We start from the raw sequence: 18,007 nt of genomic DNA, 5'->3' as shown, positions 1-18,007 counted from the left end.
ATGACTCTCAATTTATGGAGTGAAAAATGGAAAACATCCACGAGCAAGTTAAGAGACGTTAAAGAAGATACTGGTCCATGGAATCCACATACAACCAACAGATCGAACCAAGTCATCTTATCTCGTCTTCGGTTAGGACACTGTAAACTTACTCATGAGCATCTCATTACCCATACCGAAGCACCAAAATGCAGAAGATGTAATATACCAGTATCAGTAAAACATGTGCTAACAGAATGTGATGAATTCGCCGCTTACAAACAATCTATATCTGGTTATTCAAACAATATGAAAGACATTCTTAACCTGCAAACCGACTGTAAACCTCTTTTCCAATTCCTTAATAAATGTAACCTAGTAAGTAAGATTTAATTGTACACAATTTCATACTTTTGTAAACTTATTAATTGTATTCTCGTTACCCCGCTGATGACCTTCGTGGTTAATGCGGTTATTTCTAAATAAAAAAAAAAAAAAAAATGTGTAACTAATACAATTTTTCTTATAAAACTCTGAATTTTGCACAACATACCTTTCAATCATCTTACTAAACGATGTTTCATTTAAAAAAAAAATCTTAAAAATTTAATTCAAATGATACGACGACGTCTCAAAAAATGTAATTTTTGAAAACTTCATAGTTTTATGCCCGGTTGCACCAACAGATCTTACGCTTAAGTCGAGAATATCATCAGAATTAATATAATATAATTATAATATATTAAAATAAGAATACCATAATATAATAATAGATATAATTGATAATAAGGTAAGAATCTAAAATTATGGTGCAACGTAAGTTATACTCAAGGAGACCCTATCTATAAGTAGAGCTTAGCTAAGCTGGAGCTTAAGATCTGTTGGTGCAACCAGGCATTAGAGAATTAACACCACTTTAAGACGGTATTACTTAATTTTCAAGAGATCTTTTACAGTTTTATAGGTGTTTTTTTAAGCTCATGATGTAGTCTTTAAAATACACTAAATTATTGTACTTTAGAAATAAAATAAGCTATTTCTTTTTGATAAAATTAAGAAAAATAGCAAAATGTAATACAAATACCGAAAATTACCAGCTAAAAAAATGTTTATACAAAGCGATCAAAACTTTTTTCTGTAAAACTTATCTAAAATACATTTAATAATAAGCTTCAACAATAATAAATGTTCAACAAAAAAATTTTTTTTTGCTCATGATGTAGTCTTTAAAATACACTAAATTATTGTACTTTAGAAATAAAATAAGCTATTTCTTTTTGATAAAATTAAGAAAAATAGCAAAATGTAATACAAATACCGAAAATTACCAGCTAAAAAAATGTTTATACAAAGCGATCAAAACTTTTTTCTGTAAAACTTATCTAAAATACATTTAATAATAAGCTTCAACAATAATAAATGTTCAACAAAAAAATTTTGTTTTTGCTCTTATACAGTATGTCTGCGTAACTTGGAACCTATTGATAACTTTTTTATTATCAGTCTTACGAAAAAAAGTTATTTATAAAATACTCTGCATCGTATATAATGTAAGATGCAACCATCAAATAGAAGATTTTATTAATTTTATACGAGGTATGTCAAAAAATATGAATTTCACTCAAGAGTAAAGTACCTTTATATTTCACAATATCGAAAATTATTATAAAAAAAAAGGTGTTTGGAATTAAAAAATATGTTTCAGTATTCAACTACGTCCCTCTAATTCAAATATTGTGAATAATAAAGGCGCTTGACTCTTAAGAAAAATTCATATTTTTTACATACTTTGTATAAAACTGAAAAAATTTGATATCTGATGATTGTATCATAGATTTTAGACCAGGTAGAGCATTTTATGAACAATATCTTTTTTTCGTAAAATTGATAATAAAATAGTTACAATAATTGTAATAAAATGATGATGAGTATCCGTAATTTGAGAAAAAATTGAAAATTTTATTTCGATTAGAATAATGTAATTGTATATTAAAACATAGTTTTTTTTTCTCTGATTCTGGCCTTGGTTTAGAACTAGAACCTTTAGCCACGTAATTGTATATCTTATCACTAACTCAGGTGTAATGTGTAGTGTGTGTGTTGAGTGTCTTGTTACTTTGCAAAGTCGACGTCATTGTCTTTGCAAAGAGACGCTAAAACATAGTTTTTAATTTCAAACAACTTTTCATAATAGCATTTTTTGATATTCTGGAATAAAAAGGTACTTTACTCTTTAACCCGCCATTACACGCGCTATGAGGGAATCCCTCACCATATGTGTTTATAACCAATGAAATTGTGTAAACTAATACGATAACCTTAAGCACCCAGGAATGCCTTTAGCATGGTTCATGAGAGGGTATGAAAAAGTTATAGAATATTTCTGGCGGTCAGTGTGCTGTGTGATAGTTGAAAGAAGAGACATCCCTCTTCAAGTGAGGGAATTCCTCACTGCGCGTGCAATCACGGTGAAATCACGTTTCTGTGATCTCAAAGAAACTTTTAGGTTTTTATTTAATATTTAGGTAGGTTTAATTAAAATATTATTGTTTGGATTAGGTTAGGAACAGTGGCACACCGAGCGGGAGGTTTAGGGGTTAAAATCCCACCCAGAGCATATAGAAATATATATAAAAGAAAGTAGGAAAATGTAACTTGTCTTTCACAAATAATACAAAAAACTTTCGGTGCCCAAGCTAACCCATCCTCCCCCCCCCCCAGAGGAAAATTCTAGGTGTGCCACTGGTTAAGAACCCATTTTTAAATTTACCTATTCTAATTGGGAAATAAGCCACAATTTAACTTGAAAAATTGATTTTATTGACGTTTCGAATTCCACCTCGGACGTCTTTATCAAAATACAAAATATTAATAGTTAATTACATAAATATCTACCACAAAGAAATAGCTTCAGAACAGTTGTTAATTTTAATTTGTATTTTTAGTAAAATGAATTCGCGTAAAAAACGTTAATTTCTTCAGCGGCTTGCTGAAATTGAAAATTAAGAAAACTTGCTTTTGATCTATGTATATTATTTTTACTTTTGTTTTGTTAAATTAATAAAAAAAATTGGTATACGAGACTTTCTATAATATGTGAGTACAACCCATTTTATATTTATACATGTTGACATTCATTCTTCCTCGAAATAAGTCGAACTTATGTAGGTGAGGGCGACGCTCATACGCGTGCAACCACGTCCGAATAGAAGACGCGTGTAACGGCGGGTTAAAGAAATTCATATTTTTGACATAACTCGTATAAAATTGATAAAATTTGATATCTAGTGGTTGAGTATTAGATTTTTGACTATCCAGAGTATTTTATAAAGAATAACTTTTTTTCGTAAAGTTGATAATACAAAAGTTTTCCATGTGGTTCCTAGCTACGAAAACATACTGTATAAGAGCTTCTGTATAAGAATTTTCAAATTGTAATGTCATATTCGGATTCAGCATAACCAAAAACAAAATAGAAACATATGTGTTCAAAGTAAAATGATGAATTCAACGATATTTTTAAAATTATTTATACAAAACAATTGTTATTGTTTAAACAATTAATAAACAATTAGCGGCCAAATCTTCGAGTAGAACTTTTTACTTTAACATGTATATAAACTAACAAAAAAAGTTTTAAAAAAATATAAGCTTGTTTGAATTATTCCAAAACAATGCATGTTTTCGTTCTAATTGCACTCCCCTATAAAAAATCATTATGAAATTGACTGGCCAGTTGATTGTGAAAACCAGTGCCAATAAAACACAAAACACACACACCTACAGATACAAGCAAAGCAGACGAAAAAGAAACTTTTTATGATAAAGTAGAAGAGCCTTGTATGAAAAGGAAGGTAGTGACTTCCTTGGACTGTTACACATGTTACAAAATCGAAATTAGCCAAATTGGCTCAGTCATTCTGGAGCTGTTATAAAAAAGATATGACAAAATAATAAAAGGGTCTTTATTAAACTACATTTAATATGTACTACATTGTACATATCGATAAATGTTCCAGACAGAGTGCACGACGTGTCGCATTAGGCTTTTATAAGATTAGATTACGAAATTATATTTCTGATGTACGTATATCTTCACAAAATAACAATAAATCTTCCTCAACAATAAATAGGTGGCGGTCCAATAGATTTATTAAAATATGAAAGTCTAATTTTTTTACAAATTGAAGAGTCTCAAATGCAGAATTCACCACTCAATAAAATTAAAATGGTAAATAGTTATTTAAATCTGAGACTCTTCGTGTTGAAAGTTCTTTCTGGCACATCCTTAATCTGCGACTTTTACAATTTATAAGACCGCAGACGACGAATATAGAAAACAAAAAGGACTCCTTGCAATCACATTCTGTTTTCATTCGTCTAGGAAAAGGACAGAATATGAACTTTCTAATTTATTTATTTACTTTTCTAATTTTTTTATTTATTTTCAGATTCATTGGTTCAGTATATTTAACAGCTTCATGATGGTAATATTCTTAGTCGGTTTGGTATCAATGATCCTTATGAGAACACTTAGGAAAGATTATGCTAGATACAGCAAGGATGAAGACATAGATGACATGGTAAGTATTATATTAGGGAATTGAAGTTTGTGGTTCAAAATATTAAGTTAAGTTTTTATGATTTATGAAAAGTGGTATTTTTCATAGATGTCTGTCAAATCATAAATAGTTTTTTGTACGACACTGACAGACAGCTATGTTGTATAGGGCTTTTCATTCACAGTCATTTGTTTCGAGCTTCTGTCATGTGTCACATAATATTAATATATCTACGTCATACGTTATTGATATAACCAATGATACAAACCAAAGACGTATGACGTAGATATATTAATATTATGTGTCACATGACAGAAGCTCGAAACAAATGACAATCGATGAAAAGCCCTATAGAGGAAACACTTCACATAAATTTCATACCGGACAAGGAATGTATATTGCAGAAATAACATTGCTTAGGTGACTGAATGGTGTGGCAAAACATGTGTTTTGGGAGCTATGGAGAAACAAACATAAGCGTCAACCTAATAGGCAGTTCACACAGTTTTCCAGTAAATAAAGAGTAGCCCACCACGGTTGCAATTAGTCGCCGGTCCCCGCTATTAGTAGCATCCACAAGTCGCGTGAACCTTTTCAGACGGGCCACGTTTGTAGCTGTTACCGTTTTTTACGAAACTTTACACGGTTAGCACGTAGAATGTGTTTTAATTCCTAAAGGTTTTTGATCGAAATTTAAAATAGACAGGCTATATGGGATACAAGAACCCAGGACTACAGCTCATATTCAGTAATTCTACCTTGCCCCGTTGCGGAGAAAGCCCCCTTGATGGATGTCTGCAAAAGAAAAATATAATTATATTTATTATTATCGAAAGAAAATATCCTTACACTTCACTATAGTGTAAGGCACAAACAGTCACGCAATAAAAATATTAATAATTATACGGGCATCCATACGACTGATCGGAGCTGTCGGTAGCTGTTCACGGCTACTGTTCAATTACGAGCGGCGAATCTCTTCAATACGGAGTTTCACTACTCAGGTCGGCCTGCCTGTTCAATCCACTGGCTGGCCAGGGACCCTAGAGCTGGTCGCTGAAAGCCTGCTCATTCTCCGTTCGGTAGTCTCATTAAGTGCGCTCTCGGTTGACCTACTTCGAATGCTTGGGAGAAGTGGAAATGAGTGGGGTATCGCGTTGCGCGGATGTTGGAGCGCCAACGCTTCTCTCGTTGTCTGCTGTCGATGTCGTGCTGAAGGCATATTGTTACAACTTCAAGCCCTTCCAGACGAGCCACTTCGCAGCGTTAGTCGTCGGCGCTACAAAATCTAAGCCACTTTGGCTATAATGTCTAAGTCACTTTGTGGCGCCACTCAGTAGCGCTGCAGAGTGGCTCGTGTCTTTGTACACTTAAACTTGTTTAACGATTTAAATTTTTTTAACGTAACTTTTTTTATATATTTGCTTACAGGAACGTGATTTGGGAGACGAATATGGTTGGAAACAAGTACACGGGGATGTTTTCCGTCCAGCGTCACATTCTCTCTTCTTTTCCGCTTTGATTGGTGCAGGTCATCAATTGACAACTGTTGTATTTAGCGTTATTGTATTCGCCATAATGGGAGAACTGTACACAGAGTAAGTAAATATGTGTAAACTATCATTTGGTCATATCTTGGATCGAAATAATAATACATAACATACATACATACATAATCGAAAACCTCTTATACCCGTAGGTGTCGAGGCGAAATAATAATACGAAAATAAAATTTCGATTCTATAGATGTTTGTCTGTCCGTTCATGGCGTCCATCTGTCTGTACAGTTTCAGATTGAAAAAAATAGATAGAGAAAAACTGACATATTCCGATTCAGCATTTAAAATTGTTGCAGCAAAAATTGTCAAAACGAAAATACTCACTTCCGGTTTTAAGAAAATTAATAGAGAGTTTTTAAGCCCCTTATTTCAGTAACGTTAAACGTTATACGTTATTCTGCTCATGCTCATTAACAGAAAAATAACGTATTACTTTATTAACGGATAAGGTATCCCCTTATTTAGGTAGAAGGTTCACGTTATTAAGGGATTACGTGTTTGTAAGATTGCCAAATGCCATATATCTAAATCATAAAAAACGAAAAAAGAGTCATATGAGCTGAACCAAAGACTACTAGAATAAAAAATATAGTATGGATCTATAAAATTGTAATCAAAATTTATTTTTTTTAAACTATCAGGTAATAAACATATAATTACAATCTGCTTGGCAACCCTGGTAGCCCAGTTCTAAATTACACCATTTCTGGAGAAATCTGACACTTGACTGAATTGTCTTGTTAAACTTGGTATGAATGTTTTGTGTTCTTAAAGTTGTACATTATATTTGGTGAACGTCTTAATATATTTTCAATGTTTTCTTCCATTATGGGAAATAATTCAATAAAATAGGTTATAGCACACAACTGCCGTTTTATAGGTTATGTTTGCCAAATGCCAATTAACGTTAATCTGTGTGCGTAGTTTCTGATAGGATTCAAAAACTATTTTAAGTAAACACGTTATCCCTTATTCATCACTCAATGCGCATGACAAGTATAACGTTTTACGTTTAACGTACGTCAAAAAGTAGAGGGCCTAAAAACTCTCTAATAACAACTGTATAACTCACAAACCACGATATACTTACTTTGACAATGGATTCGTGATCAGCGTGCAAAAATACCCTTAAAAATGTCTTGGTTTAACCTCTCGTCATAAAAATTTTCCACTTCCGGTGAAAATTTTTGTTGACTTCCGGTTTATTTTTGATCTTTTTAGATACATATAGATATTTTGGAACATGCAAAAGTTGTTAAAAATCAAGATTTATCTTTATCTAGAAAGATTCCTTATTGGATCGAAATAAGTTTGATTCACAACTTTGCTTGCAAAATAAGAATTCGCAGAGAAAAATTGTCATAATGTACTTCATTTGTCAGACTTCTTCATTGTATTCCTTAGTATTGTCAAAAACGGTCCTTTTTATTATTAAACAATATCGTATAAACTTTTCTTCGTATATATTACAATACAACGTAAGTTTGATGACTATGTGCTCTATCTATTAAAGAAACGCGATTTTTTAACTACTAAAATCGTTTTATTTTTTTATATCTTACTATACAGGCCAAGTTTCATTATGTAGTTCTTACATTATATCTTTGCACATGCATGAAATTATTCAGGCCTCTTTTACTCACAGAAACTAGTATCACAAAATTAAACTGCTTGTCCATATAAACCACAAAAGTTAAACAAGGGTAAACAATACGTCATGTCTTTGATACTTTGTTTACTATTAATTTTGACGTCTATCATTTTCAGTGACAGTGAAATTAGCGCATTTGTTTGTTTATTGGAATTTATAATTTATATTGTGTTTATTTTATAAAGTTATTAAATATTATAACATAATTAAATATAAATGTACAATATGACTTTATAAAATACCGATAATAGCCATTTCCTAATGACATTGACAGTATATATCAATGATATTACATATCGACCTACGTTTCACTTAATGTTTTGATTTGACTTGTTTGCAAATAAATCATGACGTTTGTGCAAAGATATAATGGAACAGCTATGAAATAACTAAACCACATTCAAATAGCAAATTCCCAACTAAACTCCTGGACAAAATTAACGCACCACTTTAATTAATCTAAATATTTACAATATGAACACAAAATAAAACTAAGTTACACTGAAATAATAATAAACACCTACAAATAAGTCCAACATGACTTTATCATGACCTTAATTTGCCTTATGTTTCTTTAAAAATTTGTTTTTGCCGGAAATGCGTAAATAAGCTAGCATAACTCTAAATTGCAAAAAGAAAAAAATCAGTAAAGTAATACAATAAATTGCATCTGGGTCAACACTAATACCGTGTAGGCCCACCTACACGGAGACTGCATTTATGCGTCAAAGCATGCTTGATATCAAATGTTCAACAAAAGCTTGCGGAATATTCTCCCATTCTTCAATAACGGCCTCAATGAGTTGGTTGTGATTGACAATAGGGGGTCTACAACTTCTAATCTTTTTTTGAGATAGTCCGATAGATGCTCTATAGATTGATGTCGGGACTGTTAGGTGGCCACTCTAATAATAGAATATCAACATCATGTAGGTAACCAATAACCTGTCGAGCCACATGAGGACGAGCGTTGTCTTGCATGAATAAAAAATTAGGTCCAAAAAACGGAGCAAAAAGCATTACATTTTCGACAATAATGTTGTCTAAGTAATAATGGGCATTCATAGACCTCGTACGTATGGGGACCAACTCCATACGAGCTTCAAAACAAATTCCCCCCAAAACATTTTAGAGCCACCACCAAAGGTACTTTAGGAGAGATATTGCAGCTGGCAAACCTTTCTCCTCGCCTTCGCCAGACTTCGCCAGCTTTTAGGCGTACTCTAGTCTCATCGGAGAAAAGAACTCGTGTCCAATCATCGATGGTCCAATTTTGATGCAATCTTGCAAAATTCAATCTCTGAACCCTGTAAGCAAGGGTTCAATCTGGTAAGCAAGGGTTTTTTGGCCGGTTTCCTGTTGCTCAATTCTGCTTCATGTAAACGTCTTCTAACTGTTCGAGACGATATCGCGACATTTCGAACATCTGCTAGTTCATTTTTTAGCAAATTGCTGGTGACTCTCGTATCTCTGAGAGCACATTGTCTCAAAAAACGATCATCAATTTGATTAGTGCAACGTTTTCGCCCTTGCCCTGGTCTTTGATGGTACGACCCTGTTTCATTATATCGCCTCACCTTGCGACTGATGCTAGAATGATGTCTTCCTAACAAACCTGCAACGTATCGCATTGAATATCCTTCATCTAGGAGAGTCGATGCTCGCACTGCCTCCTCCATCGACAAATTTCTTTGGCGGTTCATTTTTTTATTTGATTTTTATGCAAATGAACTTCCAAACATGCATGTGATGAAAAATATCACAATAAAAAGCTTGTTTCTCACAAGCACTTTGCTTTAATCGGCACTTTTTATGAAAAGTTTAACTCACTTTTAGTCTAAAACGAAGTTTAATACAAATTATTGTTAAAACAAGACTATTATTAGCTTACATAACAACTGTCACTGTCAAACAAGGTCCATAGGCAACTTGTTGTACACTAAATTATCAATAAATAAAGATTATTGAGAAAAATATGAGTGGTGCGTTAATTTTGTCCAGGAGTTTATAAACAAACGCACGTGTTACTATTCGCCGTCTCATTCGTCAAGAGGCTGTTAAATGTAATTTATTGCCCTAAACGAGGCGGATTCTCATTTTACAGGTCCAAACCAGTCAGTCTGCAAATTCAAATTGTAGGTAGTGTGTTGGTTTTTAAGATACACTTCAGGACGACCCTGTTTAGCTTCCATGCGCGTTTGTTTACAGTTGGGAATATGTAAAATGAATGGACTTTAAGAGGTTTATTTTTCTGATTGATGACTCAAATATTGAAAATGTTCGACGCTGATTCATCTGAATATTGCATAAACAATTTCCGATTGTATTATGGAGAAACACTTCAGCCATATTTACTTTATAGTATCATCTTTGAAAACGTTTGTAAGATACGAGGGCGGTCCGATAAGTACTTGCCTTCAAAAGAAAAACGAAAATTTTGGAAAAGTGGCGATTTATTTCTGAGCGTAGTCTCCTTTTAGCTCGATACATTTAACCCAGCGATGCTCCACCTTCTTTAACCCTTCTGAAGAATACCTTTTCTCGAGGTCTGCATCTGTGATGAACTCATTCGACTTAAATTTCTGCCGGCGAGTGTATTTTTAACTTTGGAAACAAAAAGAAGTCGTACAGGCCCAAATCTGGAGAATGCGTTGGTTAGAACAGCAGTTTGTAGCCCAATTCGACCTATTTGGCCATTGCGGAGGTATTAGTCGGAGCGTTGTCTTGGTGGAAGAGTATTTTTTCTTCCAGAATTTGGGATGTTTTTTGAAGTTATACTGCTTTAGGCGCGATTGAGAGTTAAATTTCATAATACTGCGCGCATGCGCACACAGACTATGGCGTTTAGTTGCTAAATCTTTCTAGTTATGTATAAATATATCAGTGCAAGAAAAGGTGTGAAAAGAATATATTAGTGTTTTTAGTAAATATATTTATTATAATTGAAGACCTATTTACAAAAACAACATAACTGTATTTTTAAGATTTCTGTAATTTGTTAGTTTAAAACCTAATTTCTATGAAAAAATTTGGAAATTTTAATGACATTATTTATAAGTATTATAGATATAATATCTATAAATAATATCATTAAAATTTCCAATTCTTTCATAGAAATTGTATTTTTACACTAAAAAATTACAGAAATCTTAAAAATACAGTTATGTTGTTTTTGTAAATAGGTCTTCAATTGTTGTGTCTTATTATTAAAACATTTTATTGTATATTTATTATACATCACCTTGTCTGTTTGTTACCGTGAATTGTCATTAGGTACGTTCGAACCGATACAGACACAGTCGTCGTAGCCTATTTGGAATAGCATTCGGCCAGAGATCGAAAGGTCTTGAGTTCGAATCCAGTGCAATCCTATACTTTTTTTTTATTTTTTTTTAAAGCGGTAAGCACAAAATTAGTTTGGTGTTTAAAAAAAATTAAAACAAACTGTTTAAAGTATATTTATTTTTAAGAAATCATATAATAGAAGTATAACTTCTTACGTGTGTACAAAGTACACACACATTCTTTTTTTTTTTGTATTCAGTTTATTTTTGAATTTCTACAGTAATTAAATTCAGTAAATTTTTGAAATATGAGGGAGGATCTAATTATTTACAGCTGACATTTCATCACATTCTTTTTTCTGACATTCGGCGTCGAATCGAGGTAATAATGCGGTATAGTAAAGCCCCGTGATCGTTATGCCCTTTTTCAGGAAGTGGATATACCAGGAAGTGGATATAGATCACACCTTGTGAATCCCAAAAAATGGTGGCCATCACCTTTCCGGCCGATTAAACAGTCTTCGCCCTCCTTGGAGCAAGTTCGCGGGGTGACGTCCACTGTATCCACTGTTCCTTGGTCTCTGGTGTATACCAGTGGAACCATGTTTTATCGACGGTTACGAAACAACGTAGAAACTCATTTGGATTACTCTTAAACAGCATCAGACACTGCTCTGAAGTGGTCTTATGATTGCGTTTATTGTTCGGAGTTCGAAAATGCGGCAGCCATCGCGCGGACAGCTTTTTTATGTCCAAAATTTCATGCAGGATATGAACCATGATATCTTTTGAGGTGCCTACTATCTCAGCTATCTCACGCAACTTCAGTCCGTGGTCTACCAATTTACCAATACAAGGTCGTAGACTTCTTTCACATTATCCTCAGTGGTAGCCATTTTTGGGGCAACTGGAAGTGACTTATCAAAAACCGACGTGCCACCACGTTGAAAGTCGTTAAACCAATTTTGGACGGTTTCCATCGAAGGAGAATAGTCACCGTTTACAGAATTGAAGCGCTTTTTGATTTCGCTGCGGAATTTCCGTTATGAAAACAAGAGTCGAGTCACCGACTGATATTGCTCTTTTTTCATTTTTTTTAATCCCCAAACACGCCAGCTTACACACGCGTTCAAAACAAAACTATGAATCCGATTTGGCTGATATTTTGACATAGTTCGTCTAAAAGAATGTATTACACGATCGTAGATTTCTCTTGCGACAGTGGCGCCATCGGGCGGAGAGGCTAAGTACTTATCGGACCACCCACGTATCTCTCCCAAATCTCATTTTGTTTTTCTGGATAGGGCTCTATTTTGTTTTTGAAGTTATACTTCTTTACAATTGAGAGTGAAATTTTAGAATCCCGGGCGCATGCGCACACAGACAGTATGTAGTTCGTTGCTAATCTTTCAAGATATGTATCATAGATAAGGATGTATGTTAGGGTGGAGCGAAATTTTTTTTTCATAATTCCCTAAAGCCTACGTGTGGAAAAGTTGCCTTTTACTACCAGTATTCACCAAAAAAAACTCAGGTCAATCAACTTAAAACTTCTACTGCCCAAACCGCTTTGAAAATTGGAATTTTCCCTATATTTAAAAATATATATGTTACAGTTCAAGTTGATTATCCAGTTGGAGTTGACTCCAACTAGTTGGAGTCAACTCTAACGGCTGGTTTCAGTAAAAGTTGATTATAAATATAAAATGAAGATTTATATTCAACATTTACTAGTAAAAGTAGACTCCAACTAGGAAAAGTATACTCTTCCCAATGCCATTTAGTAAAAGTTGATTCTGATTCACACAAACAGCCGATGCTAGAAATTAAATTAATGTTACTGAATATGTTCAAATTAGTCTAGCCTGTATCGTCGTCCCCGTTAGTGAAATTACTCCGATTCGAATTTTTTGCACAAACTTACTCAAAAAGAGGTCCTTATAACAAATCTACTGGGTGCCAGGCAGTACCTTGATCGATAAATTGTTTAAACAATTTTTTTTAGACAAATTCACAAAATTAATTTTTTCACTTCGAACAATTTTTTTTAGATCATTTGAGTTATTCTGAACAAAAAAAGGTATTTTGTGATTTTTCTCTAAAATTGATTGTTGTCGAGTTATACGCTGATTTTAAAATTTGAAAAATGCAAAAATAGCCATTTTCAAGGTTTAATCTCGGTTAAAATCCATTATTATGAAAGTTAGAAAGTGACCAAATCAAAGTTTATAGCCCCCTGTACAAGATCCAGCAGAAATTTTTGTCACTATTTTATTACTAAGCTTTATCTTTAATTATTAACAATGAACGCTAAGTGCGTATTAGGCGGCCGTCAATGGTGAGTGCTAAAGAGATGCACCATTTGGGCCGTCCAATGGTGAATCTCACTCGCACTCACATTGACGGCCGCCTCAATACGCGCTTAGCGCTCATTGTTGATAATTAGAAATAATATCTTATTAATGAAATAATGACAAAAATTTCTTCAGGATCTTATAGAGGTAGCTTTATTCTTTAGCTTTTTTAGTTTCTGACTTTCATAATATACAGTGAGCACGTAAAGGTTGGAATAAATTCATTTTCTCGAGAATGGACGATTTTAGAAAGAAATCCCGAAACAAGTCAATTTTTATTTTTAAATTACGACTTTTTGGCATATATACCATACTAGTGACGTCACCCATCTGGGCGTGATGACGTCATCGATGATTTTTTTAAATGGGAATAGGGGTCTTGTGATAGCTCATTTGAAAGGTAATTCAATTCTCTATCCAATAATATAACTAATAACATAATTTTTTATACAGGGTGCCCAAATTTTTTTATTTTTTTGATTCAATTTACTGACATAAAAAGAAGAATGCAAGTAATTTATTTAATTCAAAATACATTTTACTGCTCTCATAAAACAGAATAAAATGTTTATTTGAAAAATTTTCATTGCTTTTCGCTTAAATTAAATGTTCAAACTGTCAAGAGGAAGGTGGGTGGCTGCTTTAATACTGAATTTAAGTAAAAAACAATATTTTTATTTGTCAAATACACATTATTTCCTGTTTTCTGATAGGAGTAAAATGTATTATGAGTTAAATAAATTACACACATTCTTCTTTTTGTCAAAAAATTTAATTAAAAAAAATATTTTTTGGACATCCTGTATAAATAATAATGTTAATGTTTATATTACTGAATAGAAAATTGAATTACCTTTCAAATGAGCTATCACATGACCCCTATTCTCATTTAAAAAAACGTAGATGACGTCATCACGCCCAGACGGGTGACGTCACTAGTATGATATATATATATATATATGCCAAAAAGGCGCAGTATAAAAATAAAAACTGACCTGTTTCGGGATTTTTTCCAAAATCGTCAATTTTCGAGAAAATGAATTTATTCCAACCTTTACGTGCTCACTGTCTAATATCGTATGGCATTTTTGCCTTTCGGACAGTTCCGGCGCCAATTACATCTTTAACCCTGTTTCAAGTAACTAATGTCGATGTACACTAGCCCAGGGGGCCCGACGGCTTAATGTGCTCTCCGAGGCACGGTGAGTGGGCTCGTGCAATTATTGGAAATGAAAATGGTTTGTCTTTGGCAGGGCTCGAACCCACGTGGACTGGCGTATGAGGCCAGCGATTATGCCGTTACTCCACGGCCGCTCGCTCGACTTTCACAATAATTATCTTTAACCGAGTTATTAAACCTTGAAAATGGTTATTTTGGCGTTTTTCAAATTTTAAGTCGCTAATAACTCGACAGCAGTCAATTTTAGAAAAAAAGGGCCCAAAGGATCTAAAAAAATTTGTACAAAGTGAAAAAATTATTTTTGCGAATTTGTTTAAAATCATTGTTTATCGCCAAACGTCACTAAAAGCATTCATTATCGTACTCATTTGCCCTCATTTTCGGCAGTAAAGTAACACTTTGTTGTATTGAAAGAAGAATGTTACTTTACATGCCGCGATTATTAATCAAATTAACCGAGATTGAATGTAAGTGGTCAATGGCAGCAATCGATTATTTATTCTAGTGAAATTAAAATTTATTTACTTTAATTATTAAAAATATTGTACAAAATTTATCTTATTATTAATAAAATTTATGTCAAAAAGTAAAATTTTGTAGTGTTTCGCAATTAGGTATATTCATACAAAATAAATCAAAACTTTACAGATTTAGTAATTAGGTAGGTATGCAATATTGATAACTATCGATTAAACATCAAAACCGGCCATCATGCAAAAGTCATCTGTCATTACTGTCATACGAATTTTTTTATTTCGTCTAAAATTAAAAAAATGTCCTCAAAGTTGTAAGTAAGTGTTAATGTTTTTTATGATTGACGATACAATTTTGTACGCACCACCTCAATACTCTTTATCGAACGCGTCTGTTGCTCGCTTCGCTTCCTCTGCTCGTAATATCAGACTCGTTCGATAAAGAGTCACTTTGGTGACTTGGTACATAAATGCCCGTAGTCATACAACTCAAAAGAAAAAAAAACTATTAAACAATTTTTCGACCGCGGTACCGTGTGACACCCTGTGTATTTGTTATAAGGATTGTTATACGGATGTATTTCTTTGAGTATGTTTGTGCAAAAAATCGAATCAGAATAATTAACCTAACGGGGACGACGTTACAGACTCTACTAATAAGTAGTTAAAACGGTCAAGACAAAGAAACGCACACTCATCAAAAATGCACTTGAGATTCTCGTATAATCAACATTTACTGAATCGATCCAGGAAGAGTCAACTCCAACTAGTACAAGTTGATTTAAATTTTTAAAATCAACTTTTACTGCTCGTTTCAGTTGGAGTTGACTCCAACTAGTTGGAGTCGACTCTAACTGAGAATCAACTTGAACTGTAACATATATATAGAATATCTTATTATTGTCACTAATATCTTATGAATAATTATTACTGGATAATTACGTCAAGAAGGTATAACAAAACATTCCTAGAACCAAATAGCAACTCAATATAATGACCTTGAAACAATACTACATGCTCTTTGACACCGCATTGCGCCGGCTTAGCGCCAACGAGGCTAACAGGATTCCACGAACTCCGTCGCAATAAATCGGTTGTGGTCGTAGACCTACGTATCGTCTGCCCCCGCTGATTTATGTTGTTGAAATATTTTAGTTGTTTGGCAGCATTAGAGCAGTTAACGTATGTAAAAAATGTCTTTTACGCGACGTGATTCATTGTGCCCTGTGTTTGGTGTACCAAAACCATTTAAGAACAATGTGTTGCCGACCTACGCGGATATTATTAAATGTTACTTATATCGTCGACAAGAAATTGTTGTACAAACAAAGTAAACAAAGACCTAGTTTCGCTGATGATGTCTGTTCCCGTTTAATAAAAGACTTGAAAAACTTGTGGCAGAAAAGTTCCATTTGTGTTGTATCAGACCAACAAATATTACATAAAATTCGAGAATACCACGGTAAATATCGTAACATAATGAAACGGCTAAAAAAGGACGGTAAACTTAATAATTCAAAACAGGTTGTTTTATTTAGAGAATTGGCCGAAAAGAAACTCTTTGATATATCTTTATGCAAATGTAAAGACTTTTAAGAAGGTGAATTTCTAACCGACCAAAGAACTTCGTGTAAAATGGTAATCGGTAGAGTTGATCAAAAAACTACAAAAGTACTCGAAAAGAGATGGAAGCGTAAAAGTAAAACCGAGGAAAGGAGAATCAGGCATGATGAATATGATGATCAATACAAAGAATCTTTAATTGGCAGAGCATACCAGTCAGTGTCATCTAATCTAGAAGAAGAGACTTCAAACAACAGTTCATCAGAAGAAAATGTCATTAAATTAGAGACAGGGTCGATACTCCTTCAACTTCTCAGATGAGAATAAAACTACCAAGTGTAACACAGGCATGTGACAAAACGGGTGTTTCTGATAGGACGGCAGCAATTATTCTTGTTAGTGCAGCGTTAAAAGATATAGGAATAATTACTACAGAAGATTCATCAAAAATTGTCGACCGCAGCAAAATTCGTAGAGAAAGGGCAAAAGCTCGATTTGAGCTCAAGAGAAAAGATAAAGAAGACGGTTCTGAATTGGTATATGGAATATATTTTGATGGAAGAAAAGACCAAACGTTAGTTCAAACTAGTGAAGAAGGAAGTTTGTCCAAGAAAACGAAGATTGAGGAGCATATAGTCCTAGCTTCAGAACCAGGATCCAAATATATTGGTCATTTGACTCCTGCATCTGGCAATTCGCAAAGTATAAAGAAGAGCATTCTAGAATTTTTGGAGCATAATTTTGACGTTTCAAATTTGCAGGCTATAGGTTTTGATGGTACAGCAGTAAATACTGGTAATAAGAATGAAATTATTAGACAGCTTGAGCTTTCGCTGAACGGTGAACAGCCGTTCGCTGTTCAGCCGAAAACAGTGAGAGAATTAGGCCTCAGAAGATTATTGAAGTGTAGGAAAACAGCAAACCAACAAGAAATACGGGAATTCAAATTGCCATCTTTAAATTTTTATGCTGAAGACTACATCGATATGATTGACTGGCAGTCGACAACAATAACAGAACCTCCCCTGACAAAATGTATTTCCAATGAAGAACTAGAAGAAATGATTTTAGATGTTCCAGCTGAAATTGAAATTCTAAAATATCCATGCCACACGCAAGCAGTGGAAAGGTGCATCAAATTAGTAACAGAAGCGTCAGTTGCTGTATGTGGAAATACAGCAAGGGATGGATTTAAGGGCACGAATTGCTTCTAGAGCTAGTTTGCCAGTATTCGAGACAAAAAGCCAATATCTTCAAGTTTTTAATGAACATTAATCACAAAAGTACAAAAAAGGGGTGGGAGGGCGGTGGAACTCGATATGCAGCTACCTCCACGCAGTGAGTTTTGGGTTATTTTTATCAAAAATTACGAATTTTTTATGGAAATAAGCGAAGAGCTGCA

The 18,007-nt window shown here is 33.6% G+C and overlaps 1 protein-coding gene across 1 annotated transcript in view; it reads left to right on the top strand.

Moving 5' to 3' along the window:
- LOC114329977 (transmembrane 9 superfamily member 3) overlaps window positions 1–18,007 on the top strand; it is a 79,898-nt gene that overhangs the window by 21,707 nt on the left and 40,184 nt on the right. Inside the window, exons 4-5 of the mRNA XM_028279272.2 lie at window positions 4,431–4,562; window positions 5,973–6,139. Of these exons, the coding sequence (XP_028135073.2) occupies window positions 4,431–4,562; window positions 5,973–6,139 (299 nt within the window). The remainder of the gene's footprint in view (window positions 1–4,430; window positions 4,563–5,972; window positions 6,140–18,007) is intronic.

This window comes from Diabrotica virgifera, chromosome 3 (assembly GCF_917563875.1).
Source record: "Diabrotica virgifera virgifera chromosome 3, PGI_DIABVI_V3a".
NCBI classification, from domain to species: Eukaryota; Metazoa; Arthropoda; class Insecta; order Coleoptera; family Chrysomelidae; genus Diabrotica; species Diabrotica virgifera.
Note: the sequence above shows the minus strand (reverse complement) of the source record. Positions and strands in the feature narration are given on the sequence as shown.